We start from the raw sequence: 13,351 nt of genomic DNA, 5'->3' as shown, positions 1-13,351 counted from the left end.
ATAAAAACAACCTTAAACACTTTGGATGCATAAACTTCTGTCAAAATACATTTCACACTTATAATTAAATCATTTATTAAACAAAGGGATAAACAGTAATCAGTGAATTAAACTGATTATTTCAAGTCAACCTGTGAAAATTTTCAAATATGTCTAAGAGAAAATAACTGCAGTTTAAGTCTCCTAAGTTACTTAGGCTGACCTATTGTGCTGTATTTATAAAGCTTCACTTCAAAAGTAGAACCAGGAAGAAAACATCTTTACATAGAAAAACAGCCTTTATATTTAAAAAAAAAAAGATACATTTAAGGATTTAGAATATTTTTATTTAAATTATTTAAGAAATTATAAGTGTAGTCTTTAACATATTTTGTAGTACATTAATTTCATTTTAAAGAAGTTTATTTTTAAAAAGAAAAAATATGAACAAAAAAGCCATTGACTTCTATTCACTCTGTACTAAACAGATCTTTTCCTATCTTATTTCCATGACTGATACTTGGTTATTCAAAGGCACAGAATCACATGCCTCCTCTCACAGACATTGCACAATATCTTGCATTTTACTATGCTAGTGTTCCTCCTCATTGTGATCTGTCCTTGGCTGAGAGAGAAATCATTGATACTTTACTTCAAGGTGACAAGTACAATAACACTGACACTGCTGTGGTAAGGCTGGAACAATAATAGATCATACAACTTCGCTAAAATAGTTCATACACAAAAGACTGCAGAGATATTTTTATAGGAAGATTTATTCTGAATTACTTTTGTTAAAGATTCATAGGTAGGTTACTGTGTTGTGTTAGACAATACAACAAATTCCTGAAGGAATCTGTCTAGAAAGAAACAAGCGAGTTGAAAAACGGCCTGATCCCTACAACAGTAGGGATTCTTGTTTAAAAAACTGAAACAAAAACTCATCGTCTTACATGGAATAAGACTTACAGGATAACAACAATAGGAATTCAGCTACAAATTGTAAATTATTTTTATAGCATGTTCATTGCTCTGAAAGAACACCAGAGCCTCACAAGATTATTAATGAGAGATGACCAGTGTAAAGCAAAGAACAATTACAGTAAGAGTTCTAGAGATCTGACAAACCATGACAGTCAGTTAAAAATTCTGCCCTGGTATCTCATGGCTGGCTTTTTGTTTTGAAAATCTGGTGACTACTGCCCAAAAATTCCATTTCTGATTCCCGGACTGTTCTGATTCTTACACCAGGCTAAGCAGATTCCGCCTCTCTGTCACTGCAATTACAGTGTTGCCAGTGTCTATGTAAACGTGTTACCCTACTCTTCCAATCTGGTTATTTTAGTGTCAGGGTCACGGAACAGGAGGATTTAGTACAGGATATATTTTTCCATCACAGCATGCAATGGCAAAAGTGACTTGCGGAGCCACTGGATCCAGCTCGTGGACGCTACGGAAAGCCTCAGGCAGGCTCCTTGCTTGCCTTGGCCCACCCAGATGCTGCTCAGAAACATGGCTGCAGGGCAGTTTTTCTTTAAAAGCTTGAGCCCAGAGGGGAGGGGGAAGTCTTCAAGTGCTGCTCCTGCCCCTGGCACAATCCCATTGGCCAGTTTCTGGCCAGAAACTGGCGAATGGTAGCTGCCTTCAAACAGCCATGAAGCACCATGCTCCCGCCCCTCTAGAACTAGTTATTCACAAAGCACGTGGCTGCAGCCTGTCTGCCTGAGGAACTGCTGGGCTGCTGACTAGTAAGTCTCCTGGCCAAAGCCTGTGTCTGGCACTGCAGCCCCTCCCTTTGCCAAAGCTCTGCCCCCTCTCACACTCAAATCCCTTGCCCCAGATCACAATTCCCTCCTGCCCTAGCTCACAATCCAAACCCCTGCACCCCAGTCCAGTGCCCCAAGTAACAACTTCCTTCTTCACCCAAACACCCTCCCAGACCCACACTCCCTCCTGCGTCCTAATCCCTTAACCAAGTTCCCCTTTGCACCTAACTTCCATCCCAGACCCCACACCTCCTCCATGGTATTAATCCATGGAAGAGTGTGGCCCTCGACCACTTTCCAAATTCTTGAGTACTCCCCAATCAAAAATTATTGTCCACCCCGGCCAAGAGCATAATAATCTGACACAACATTTCTGAACTGTTTCAGTTAGATGCCCATAGGCATGAATGCAAATGAGCTGAGTGGAATTTCTAAATTTGTAATATGGGTACAGGCTGTAGGATGTAGTGACCACAAGGCAGGGCAACCTACCTCCTAATTATAAAGGTATCACGCTGGAGTCCAGGCTCCACAAGGCAGATGATTTCACAGGGGGGCTTCCTCAGCAAAAAATGGTTAAAACCATCCAACAGGGAGTTATGTCCGGGAACTGCAGAAGAGCTAAGGAAATACGAGTTGCTGAGTGCTCAGTGATCCTGGATGTGGGTATACTCTGTCCCAATAGATCCTAGAATGATGCCTGAAAGAGCTCTGGCCTGGAGGCGGAATATATAATGTTTCTGGGCTTCCCAGTCCTGCTTCTATAGCAGGAACAGGAATCAACTGGGGATCACCAAGTTCATTTCACACAATAAGCTACAGAATTCAGAAAGCCGGCAAATTTGGGGAGAGGGGAAGAAAAATAAGATACAAAAACCATATGCTAAGTTCCAAGAGAACATTTCATTCAGTCCAACAGCAGTCCTTCTGGCAGCTCCACTACCACTGGGGCACAGTCATCTGGCTCAGTCTCAAAGTCCCATTTGAATTTCTTAGTTAGGTGGGCTTTAAACTTTTCTGCCTTTTTCCTCAGCGTCCTGTCAACCGTGGTGCTGCAGGCGTAGGAAAAAAACACCTAAAAATACATTTGAAGTCAGTTAGATGATCACAGCAGTGATGTTATAAATGCATGTTTTCCTTGCCTTGACATGGGCCAAAGTACCCATCCAAGGGGCAGATTTCAGGTCAGTCTGGTTTGAGAAGAATTTTAATTGCAGGGTTTGCAACTGCTACACCGGAGGTGGAGAGCAGAGAGGCTTAGAAGCACCAATCTCTTCCAGTCTAGAGAATGGGATTCAATTAGATGGCCACATATGAAACTGCACGACCATATATCTCTGAGCAGTTGGCACTATTAGCTGAGAAGAGACTGGGGTGCACTGGCAAGGTTTTGTTCTGAGAGGAGGAACGTGCTGCTGTAATATCCCCTTTGGCTCAGCAGTTCTGGTTTCTCACTGTAACAAAAGCTTACAAACAAACACCACATATTTTCAGCAGATGAAATCAACCCAAATTGGAACTAGCTGTTGCACAATTAAAAACTGACAGCATGAGCCATAAGAATGTGGTGGCAGAACCAGGGTGTATGATCGCCCTCCCTTTCTTTATGGCTTGATATAAAGCAGATTCCCCCCAGTTTTGTCTGCTATAACATGTGACAAGAATATGGTTCTCTAGCATTTTCTATGTCTTAGAGGAAAAGGCAAGGATCTCCTAAAGAAACAGCCTTGGAGACTAGAGAAATGGAAAGTGTCCCCTCGAGATCCTTTAATACAGGTACCTACAGCCTGAAAACATCCTTACGGAGGGATTTTCTAATGTTTCACTTACACTTAAACCCATTAACTTTTCACACATTCACAGTTTTTCTGAGACACTTCAGGTGGTGATTGCAAATGTGTCTGACTAAACAGGATTTTCAGCCTCAGAGCCCATCTCTCCCCCTGCTTGAATTTGTGGCACAAAACTCATTTCCACAACAAATTGATGCTCTAAGCATAAGAATTTTATTGTAGGATCAAACCGAAGGGAAAGCCCCTTTGGGAAGAATACTGTTATTTAAGAGAGACCTAAAGGCAGCCAGAGAAAATACTGAAAATGAACAGGAAAGTTCACTGCTTTGTGCATAACTGTTTGTTTTTCCTTGTTCATCCTGCTGTGAAACTGCCTCTTCACACAGAGATGAACAAAAAACTCTCCTATAAAATGAGGCTGGTGTTTAAAAAGGGAAGATCATGGGGCCTACATTCATCCCTCTGACTAAGTTACACATCAAATTTGTTCATTTACAAGCCAAAACATAAAACTTTTTTTAACTTCAAGTGCTACAAAAACTCAATCTAGAGCAGAGTGACCAAACTGCACACGCATTCTTCAGAAGCCGGAGCTGGGCACACCTGAGAGGGCTCATGGTTTCTGCTCTGTGGCAGATTGGTGGTGCTAAGGGCTCCAGTCCCACAGGAGGCATCTGCCGGGGCTCGGTGCTTCTGTAAGAGCAGGGCTGAAGCCTTGAGCCCAATAGGCATCTCCCCTGAGGCTGAAGTCATGTCAGCCCCCCAACCTGCTGAGCAGAAGCCCCTTGCCCTACAATCCCACTGCAGGACAGAAGCCCAGGGCTTCTCCCCCATCCTCCCAGTCTGATAGGTGGAAGTTGTGGGCATGGGAGGTGCCACAGGCTTGCAAGCCGCAGTTTGGCCACCCTGATCTAGGGTATGAAAATCAAACTGTGCTCTTTCTACCACTTCAGTCACCCTCAGGAATAAGGATTCAGCAGCTGAAGCTTAGAGGACGGTTCCATGCAAGAAACAGAAAAGAATTCAGCTTCTATTCCTATGGCTTCAATGACTCTAAAGTGCTAGCAGGAATAAACTTGATCAATGAAGTCAGCAGACAGGTTCTGTAAACAGACAATTTTACCATGTCATGTTTCTGGTTACAATTACACTTTAAGATTGTTCTCTGCTGCCAAGGATGCTATGTGTTTCACCCAAGCATTTGTGGTAAGAGGTGAGTTCATTGTGTATTACTTCCTGGTGTTCCCCTGTCGTCTAGCCAAATGCATTTTTCTTTTGTTCCATTAGGAGTACAATGACCTGTACCCAAGATTTCTCACATAATGGCATCAGTTCTCTAGCTTCCGCAACAGAGGCTAAGGCTCAGGGAGGAGGGTATCTTACACATGGTTCTGTTCCCCACAGACCTGTCTCTGAATTTGGCTGAGTTGGGCTTTGCATGCTCACTCATTTCCCATGAGAATTCTCATATGGCTGCTTCCTAAATAACATGCATAGCTGGTAGCTTACCTGCAAGGTGCTGGTTAAAAAGTTGTCCTGGGAGACTATGTCTACAAAGAAATCAGCTGGGATTTCATTGAGCTGGTGGTACAGGACAGAAATGAGGTTGGTGTAGAGGACACAATGCTTCCCTATGGCATTCTCTGATCTGCACAAGACATTCAGAAGTTTTTTCCAATGCTCAAATGCATCATACACATTCCCAATCAGGAAACAGATGAAAGCAAACTGCAGCTCGGCTGGACACACCCAGTCAAGGGAGGGCATGGAAAAAAAAACCAGGGAAGGATATTAGTCATTGAACCATAAGTGGAACCACCAATGTGGACAGTGTTAATTTTTGCAAATACTATCTGGGTTTGTCTTGCTGACATAAGCAGCACTCCTGATGACTATATTAGCAATCATCAGTCCTCCAAGCACTGGCCACTCTCCATCCCCTTCACCACATGACTAAGCAAGCAAGCACAGCATAGTCAACGAGGACATGTTATAGTAACAACCATTAACCTTCTTGTCACAAGCATCCGTAAATAGAGTCTGAGAACAATGTTCTTAACAAATCAATTCCAAAGATCGTGCTGTAGTGTTTGGATTCTCATGAAGTATCAAAGTATCATTTCTACTTATTACTAATATTCTGCAATAGTAAGCCAAGACATCACATCAAGATTTGTGTGGTCTCCTATGACTCCACTTAACACAAACTTGCCTTGTAGCTACTAAGAGGGAATCATTCTCTCTCTCTGCCTCTCCCTGCCTTTCCTGAGCCCATATGTCCAAAAAGGTGCTGCAAAGAAATTGCTGCTGCCACCACAACTAGATAGTGGTGTGGGAACTACAGTATGGACACACAGAGGCAGACAGTAAGAGCAATCTATGATATTATATGTGCAGAAGACAATGTGGTATTGCTATTACAGCAGCTTTGCTTTCCTAGACCTGGTCCATGTTTCAAAGTTAGGTGCCCTGGGTATGAAAAATCTACATAGTTGAGAGCTATAGATATACCATCCTAACCCCAGATTAGACTAAACTGATGGAAAAATTCCACTATCAGTACTCAAAGAGGTAGATTACCAACAGCAATGGAAAAAATTCCTTTCATCATTGTAGGTATCATCTAAACTACAGGACATCAACGCCATAGCCGGTACTATAGATGTGGCTTTATTTTGCCAGGCAGGATTCAGCATTACCAGATGTTTAGATATCCTTTTTATCACAACCGTTTCTGCATATGCTTTTCACAGAGCACTGGGAAATGTTTGTTAGCTGGGAAGGAAACTAGCTATTTTTATCTCTCAGAACATTTCAGAACAGAGTTCTGCTTTTTTAGGAGGTACATAGTTAACAGATAAAATGACAAGAACATGAGAAGCAAGCATCCAGGGTTTATCTTAAGGGTAACCGTGTCATCTCGGCTGGATTTCAGAGTTCTCAATAGAGTTGGCATTAACTTGTAACAGACGCTGCCATTATTTCCAACAGAGTTAGCAGCTAATTACAGCAATACTATTGAGGGCCACCAGCTGCTAATTTGTGATATGTCAGTAAATAATGCATGTCACATTCTTCTGTACAATGAATACAGTCTTTGTTCAAAGCTTTTCCTCACAATAATCTCCAAATCCTACCAGAAGGCGTCACCAGCAAAGCACAAGAGGTTTCGCCTTCCTAAGCTTGCTTCTTCCCTTTCAGCCTCTGCTGCTCTAGTATGGAGGGGAAGGGAAGGGAGGGGAGAGAAATGAATTTGTTCAAGATTTGCTTCTGCTTAGTTTTTTTAATGAAAAAATGGATAACAAATTAACAATAAATGGCTACAGTGCTGTAGGAGCCAAAGCCAACATACCAATTTCTGCATGTCACAGTGATGTCCTATTTGTAGCATTTTTCTATGTCTGGAATAACCCATTTTTTCTGTTCCTAAGCTGAACAATTATGTTGATACCCATCGTGCTGCAAGTAATGATTTCAATATACTCTTCCTGCACCATCCAGACTGTTCCCAGTAATCACCTTTTTCAATGAAAATAATATAAGGCTGGTGGCTTACTTCCTTTTAAAACGTATTTTTATGTAATTAGTTAATTGGCAGGTTGCCAGCAGAGGTGGAACCAGATAATGTGGGATGGAGGAGAAAACCCAGAGATGGATGTGAAAGGAATATTGGGGAAAAACTTAAAAAACAATGAGTTGGAGACTAAAAAAACCATGTACATGGGATGAAGCCACTTCTTCAAGACTCACATCGCAACACTGAGAGCTCATAGCCAACATTCCACATGCTGCTCTGAACATTCACGCATAGCAAATTGCTTGTAAAAGCACTTCTCACTTAAGAATCTCAAAATGCTGCACAACACATTAAGCCCCCAAACACCCTGTGAAACAGGCACTGTATTATCCTTATTTTATAGATGGATAACTGGAGGCACAGAGAGGCTAAATGACTTGCCAAAAGTCCAAATGCTAATTTATTGGCAAGAGTGGAACTAAGACCTAAGTGTTCTGATTCCTAATTCCATACTATAGTCCAGGACCATATGTGGGCCACGTGGCCCACAGCTCATTTGTTTGCGTCCTGTGGTGTGGTTGGGATTTATGCAGGGCTCAACACGCAGCCCATAGGTGGGAGCCAAAACAAAAAAGCAGTCAATATAATGGTCTTTTGTTGGTATGTGTTTTAGTAGTTAAATTTCTGGACTGTCATTGCTCATTTAAAGTGCTGTCATATGGGCAGAAATCGGGTAAATACTACATTTTATTAATATCAGCAGAACTGACTTAAATGGGGCCTGTGTGTTGTGTAGTCTTGCCTTAAGCTTTGTATTCATACCTGTCGGTGTGAAAGAAGCTATTTGCATATATATTTGCATGCATATGCAACCACAGTAAGTTGTGGCCCTTGGCATATGTTGAGTATCATTGTGGCCCCCGGGGCTTCCAAAGTTGAGTAGCCCTGCTATAGTCTATGATAGCTGGACACCCTCTTACTGATAAGCGTTTAAACTAGCTTGCAATGACTCAGTTTCTAGGACAGCCATTATACTCACCAAGCACATCTTGGGGTTGGCTGGAACACTGCTTGTTAATCACTGTTTCCAGAGCATAGCTAAGGTCCATGCTATGCCTAGTTATTTCCTCAGGAGTAGCACCATCAGGGTACATCTGCTTTGGCATTTCTGTGAACCGGATCTCAGTGCCAGCTTTCAGCTTCATTTTGGGCAGTCGGGCCAGGCCTTCTGCATAGCTCTTACATTCTGTGTCATATCGGGGCAGGTTCTGTTCAGCTCGGTCTTTGGTGTGCTTCCCAGCTAGAACTGGCAGAACTTCTGAAAAGGCACAGATCTGTCCACTCTCTGGCTGAAGCTTCTTCATCACTGGTTCACTGATGAAGTTAGTGAGAGAGATCCATTTCTTGAGGCTCTCATATGGGTATGGTCCAAGAAACTTGTCCATCTCCTGAAGATTTGACCTCATTATTTCAATCTCTTCTTCAGATGCTGGGGTGAGGTCCACCTCCTCATTGGATGAGTTCCAGTGCAGAACCCGCAAATCTCGCTGGTGCAGGCTTAAGAAGAAGCCAGTACGGGGGCCTGTTTCTTTAGTGTTGCACCGGTTGACAGAGCTATAGTGGAAGAAATGGATGCCTGGAGGAATCATCTTGACTCCACGGAACCTGGGGCCCACATGCCAAGTGTTGTAATCAATGCCAAACTCTGTCCCCTCAGGCATATTCAAAATGACAACTGTGGCACCTTCAAAAAACAGTCTCTTGGCCAGGTCTGGATCTATCTGCATCTCTGCCATCTTGTCTGCTGGTCTGGCTGTTGCGTCAGGCCTCTCTACCAAGAATCTAGGATAGGGCAAGCACATCACACTTGTATTATGTAAACACACAGATCCCTCCATCCAGGATAGTTTATGAAAACCTTTGCAAGTTAATATAGTCCAGTGCTGTACTTCTGGACCGTATGCTCACTGAAGAAGAGTGGTTTTGATAGCTGTGCCTTACGCAGTAAAGAAAACAGTTAGTACTTAACAAATAACAATACATAGGTGCCTCAGCACTAGGGATGTTAAAATAGTTGAATATGGTAATGGTGTATCTGCTAAAAGTCGGAGCGGTTACACGCTCTGGGGCTCTGCAATAGGGATGTAAGCAACTAATTGACTATCCAATAAGCAAAACCTTATCAGATAGTTGACACAGTAGTAAACTAGTCGTTTCCCTGCCACTTGCTGCCTCTATCAGAAAGAGGCAACAGGGTGAGAGAGAGGAGGTGGTGCTGGGGGGTACCGGCTCCCCCCAGCTCTGTGGGAGGAGGCAGGAGCACAGCAGCAGCATTCCACCTTTGACATGTACAAGAGCCCCCCACTTGCCCTGGTCTCCACATGGCGTTTCGATCTATTAAATGCACAAGAGCCCCTGCTGGGGATCTTGTACATGTCAAAGGCAGAATGCCACAAGCCACTTCCACCTTTGAAATGTAGCAACAGCCAGGCGGTCTAGCACTACATTTGAAAGTGGAAGAGCCCTTATTAACTAATCAAATAGTCGATGGAAATTCCATCCATTTTTTGATTAGTTGATTCATTTAATTTTCACATCCATACTGTGTTCAATTCTCCCCCCCCCCCCCCCCCCCACTATAGAAAGGATGTGGATACACTGGAGAGGGTCCAGCAGAGGGCAACCAAAATGATTGGGGGGCACATGACCTACGAGGAAAGACTGAGGGATTTGGGCTTATTTAGTCTGCACAAGAAAAGAGTGAGGGGGGATTTGATAGCAGCTTTCAACTTCCTGAAGGGAGGTTCCAAAAAGGATGGAGAGAGGCTGTTCTCAATAGTGACGGATGACAGAACAAGGAGCAATGGTCTCAAGTTGCATTGGGAGAGGTCTAGGTTGGATATTAGGAAAAACTATTTCACTAGGACGGGGTGAAGCATTGGGATGGGTTCCCTAGGGAGGGGTGGAATCTCCATCCCTAGAGGTTTTTAAGCACCGGCTTGACAAAGTCCTGGCTGGGATGATTTAGTTGGAATTGGTCCTGCTTTGGGCAGGCAGCTGGACTCTGGACTCGATGACCTCCTGAGAGCTCTTCCTGCCCTATGATTCTATAATACTCTGCAGCATAAAGCTTAACTTTATACTAGGTTGCAAAAGTGTGACCGTATACATGGTTAACTGATGAGCCTGGGCTTATCACTTAACCTTCACGGTTACATGCATGCTCCTGGTATACATGTAACCTGGTATACATGTAACAGTGCAACCGCTTAAAAGCCAGCTCCCGGGGAGCCACCTTTCCCCCTCTCTCCCCCACGCTGCTGCCTCTATATCACATGCAGCAATATAGGGTGGGCAGGCAGCAGCCATTGCATACAGGGAGCCAGATTAAAAGACGGTTCCCCATGCACACCAGCTCCTTGGGAGCTGCCTGCCCTCCTCCCCCACATTTATCAGCTGAAATTTTCAGTGGTTACATGTTTACTTGATTAAATGCATTTTTACATCTCTACTTTATACTGGATAGCCCACAGTGAAGCCTCCTCCGGAGCAAGGCCACCAGCAGCAGCGAAGCCTCCTCCCCAGGAATGGGGCCAGAAGCCTTTGCCTGTCTGGCTCCTGGGGAGCAGGCTTTGCTACCCTGTCACAGCAAAGCCACCTCCCTCGGAGTCAGCTGAGTGTAACTGGAACCATTAACCAAAAAGCACCAGCTTATCAGTCAATGGTTATTCAGCTACACTCTAACATCCCTATTTCAAACCCGATATGCAGTCTTCTCACTGCAGTCTGTAATCTGAAAGCACCACCTCACGGCACTCGCACTAGCCAAGAGGAGAAGAGATAAAGCTATAGCAGTACAATGATATTCGGCAGCTAGAAAAAAATCCATCTTAAAATCTTACCAATGAAAACATAAACTCTAGTCACAGCAATTCCCTGTCTAGTCCTTCCAGTAAGGATAATGGGAAAAATCACAGACTACAGCTCTGACACACACCTCTCACCATAGTCTGTTAGTAAGCGAGAGAAGATTTTACAAGGTGTATTTATAAACACACTCAGCGGAGCCTCCTCCTCAGGCTTCCCCTTGCCAGGAATAGTCTCCCAGAACCCCAGTCTCCCCGCCCAGGTATAACCACAGTCCCCTGGACCCCCAGTCTGCCCCCAACACACCAGTGGTATGTAGACAGCTACTTGCTCCCTTGCAGCTTTCTACACATACCACCAGCTCCCATAGCCCCGTATAACCCGGCCCAGACCCACGGTCTGCGCCCCCCAAACCAGCTCCCATAGCCCCGTATAACCCGGCCCAGACCCACGGTCTGCGCCCCCCAAACCAGCTCCCACAGGCCCGGCCCCGTGTAACACTCCCCCCCCCCCGCGGTCTGCCCCTCCGCTCTCCCTCTCTAGACCCTCAGGCCCGTCTGCCGCCGACCCCCGTCGCCCACCCAGGGCCCCCGAGCCGGGCGGCTGCCGCCCCCACCGCTCACCAGGGCGCCGCTCCGCACCTCACAACCCCCGCCGGAGCGCGCGGCGGACCGGAACCGCGGCGACTTCCGCCAGCCCCGCGAGTCCCCCCCGGAAAGCGGCCCGGGCAGCCCCACTGCCCCGGCACGAAGGGCCCGGCGAGCCAGGGAAACCCCTCCCCCTTCCCCAGCCGGGAGCGGAAGTTCTCAGGCTCCCGGCGCGAGCCCTGAGGTCTGGCTCTGCCTGCCCCGCGCCTGGCCCCTCCCCGCGCCCCCATGAGCCGGGGGGGGGGGGCAATGGGGGAACGTTGTATAGCCCAGGCCGCCCGCCTCCTCCTGCCTTTTGAACGGCAGAGCCAGCAGGGGGGGCCAGTCAGGGCTGCCTGACACAGACAGGGCTCTGGGAACCTGCTTCTAAGCCAGCTCCCTCCAGCACCGGCTCCTGCCTCGCCCCGCGGCCTGCCTCTGATACAGCGGGGCTGTGTCTACACTGGGCCACTTATTCCGGAAAATCAGCCGCTTTTCCGGACTAAGCTGCAAGCTGTCTACACTGGCCCTTGAATTTCCAGAAAAGCAACGATGCTCTACTGTACAAAATCAGCCGCTATTTCGGAAAAACTATTCTGCTCCCGCTCGTGCATAAGTCCTTATTCCGGAACACTGTTCCGGAAAAGGGCCAGTGTAGACAGCTCAGTAGTCTTTTCCAGAAAAAAGCCCCAATCGTGAAAATGGCGATCGGGGCTCTTTTCCGGAAAAGCGCATCTACATTGGCCACAGACGCTTTTCCGGAAAAAGGGCTTTTCCAGAAAAGCAACCTGCCAATGTAGACGCTCCTTTTCCGGAAAAACTGAAAACAGAGTAGTATTCCGTTTTAAGCATTTCCGGAAATTCATGCCAGTGTAGACACAGCCAGGCAGCAAGGGGGAGGGGAGAACGCGAGTAGTCACTCGACTAATCGACAACCCTTTGACATCCCGACTGGTCTGAGGTAATCTGGACCAAGCACCGAGGACGTAGGAAAGTTGGTTTGCAAATATGGGAACACATGATCTCTGTAATCCTGGCAACCCATCCAAAGACGGGTTTCGCACCTATGGCTGTGTAGATGGAGCAAGCATTGATGCAGAAGGAGAAGGTCTACCTTTGTAATCTCTACTTTTCTTTCTGTGCAGGTACTGATAAGCAGGGCAGAGTAACAGTTGGTCTGTTGTGGGTGGAAGTATGTTCTAGATGCCACTGGAATGTATATCGCAGAGCACTTTAGATTTGCCCTAGAGATAGTCAGGCAATGGATCTTGGAGTCAGTTTGCTCCAAAAGCATCAGACTTGGCCAACTGCATCATGGGCAGCATGAAGGAACGAGGTGTACCGGTAGTTCGGAATAGGAAACCTAATCCGAACTACCTAGTTTGTGCTGCGTGTAGCCGCGGGCACGGAGTCCAATATAGCGGACATTTAAAAATGGCGGCGCTCGGCAATATGCAAATGAAGCCCGGGAAATTCAATTCCTGGGCTTCATTTGCAACTTCATTTGCAGTTGCCTACATTAACCACCCTAGTTCGAACTAGGGTGGTAGTGTAGACATACCCTGAGGGAGTCTGAGGGCAGCTGGGCCCTTTATACTGGCACGCAGTGGTGTTCGGTATCACTGAGGGAAATTCTTTTTTTAAACTGTGCACAGGGTGCAAGCAGGAACAGAATGCACATGTAGAGCTACTTTGAACAAAGATCGTAGCTTGTAAAGTTAGATCTGGGCCATTAGAAAGCATATGTTAAGAACGTTGATTGCTAGCCCGATACTAGTCTGTGCGGGTCACATTCACATCATT

At 45.8% G+C, this 13,351-nt stretch overlaps 1 protein-coding gene across 4 annotated transcripts; it reads right to left on the bottom strand.

The window, feature by feature from the left end:
* Positions 1–304: 304 nt before the first annotated feature.
* On the bottom strand, positions 305–11,704 carry AAR2 (AAR2 splicing factor). Of its 4 annotated transcripts, none has more exons than XM_075901395.1 (4): positions 11,546–11,704; positions 8,095–8,897; positions 5,048–5,277; positions 305–2,820 (listed from the first exon to the last, which is right to left on the bottom strand). In XM_075901395.1, the coding sequence occupies exons 2-4, from the start codon at positions 8,849–8,851 to the stop codon at positions 2,653–2,655; spliced, it is 1,155 nt and encodes a 384-aa protein (XP_075757510.1). In that variant the 5' UTR covers positions 8,852–8,897; positions 11,546–11,704; the 3' UTR covers positions 305–2,652. The 4 variants fall into 4 exon arrangements, with proteins under 4 accessions (XP_075757510.1, XP_075757509.1, XP_075757511.1 ...); XM_075901394.1 differs by having other exon boundaries at positions 11,564–11,698; XM_075901396.1 differs by lacking the exon at positions 11,546–11,704 and adding an exon at positions 10,958–11,121.
* Positions 11,705–13,351: the final 1,647 nt, after the last annotated feature.

Source organism: Pelodiscus sinensis, chromosome 18 (genome assembly GCF_049634645.1).
Source record: "Pelodiscus sinensis isolate JC-2024 chromosome 18, ASM4963464v1, whole genome shotgun sequence".
NCBI lineage: Eukaryota > Metazoa > Chordata > Testudines > Trionychidae > Pelodiscus > Pelodiscus sinensis.
This window is presented reverse-complemented; position numbering and strand designations above follow the sequence as displayed.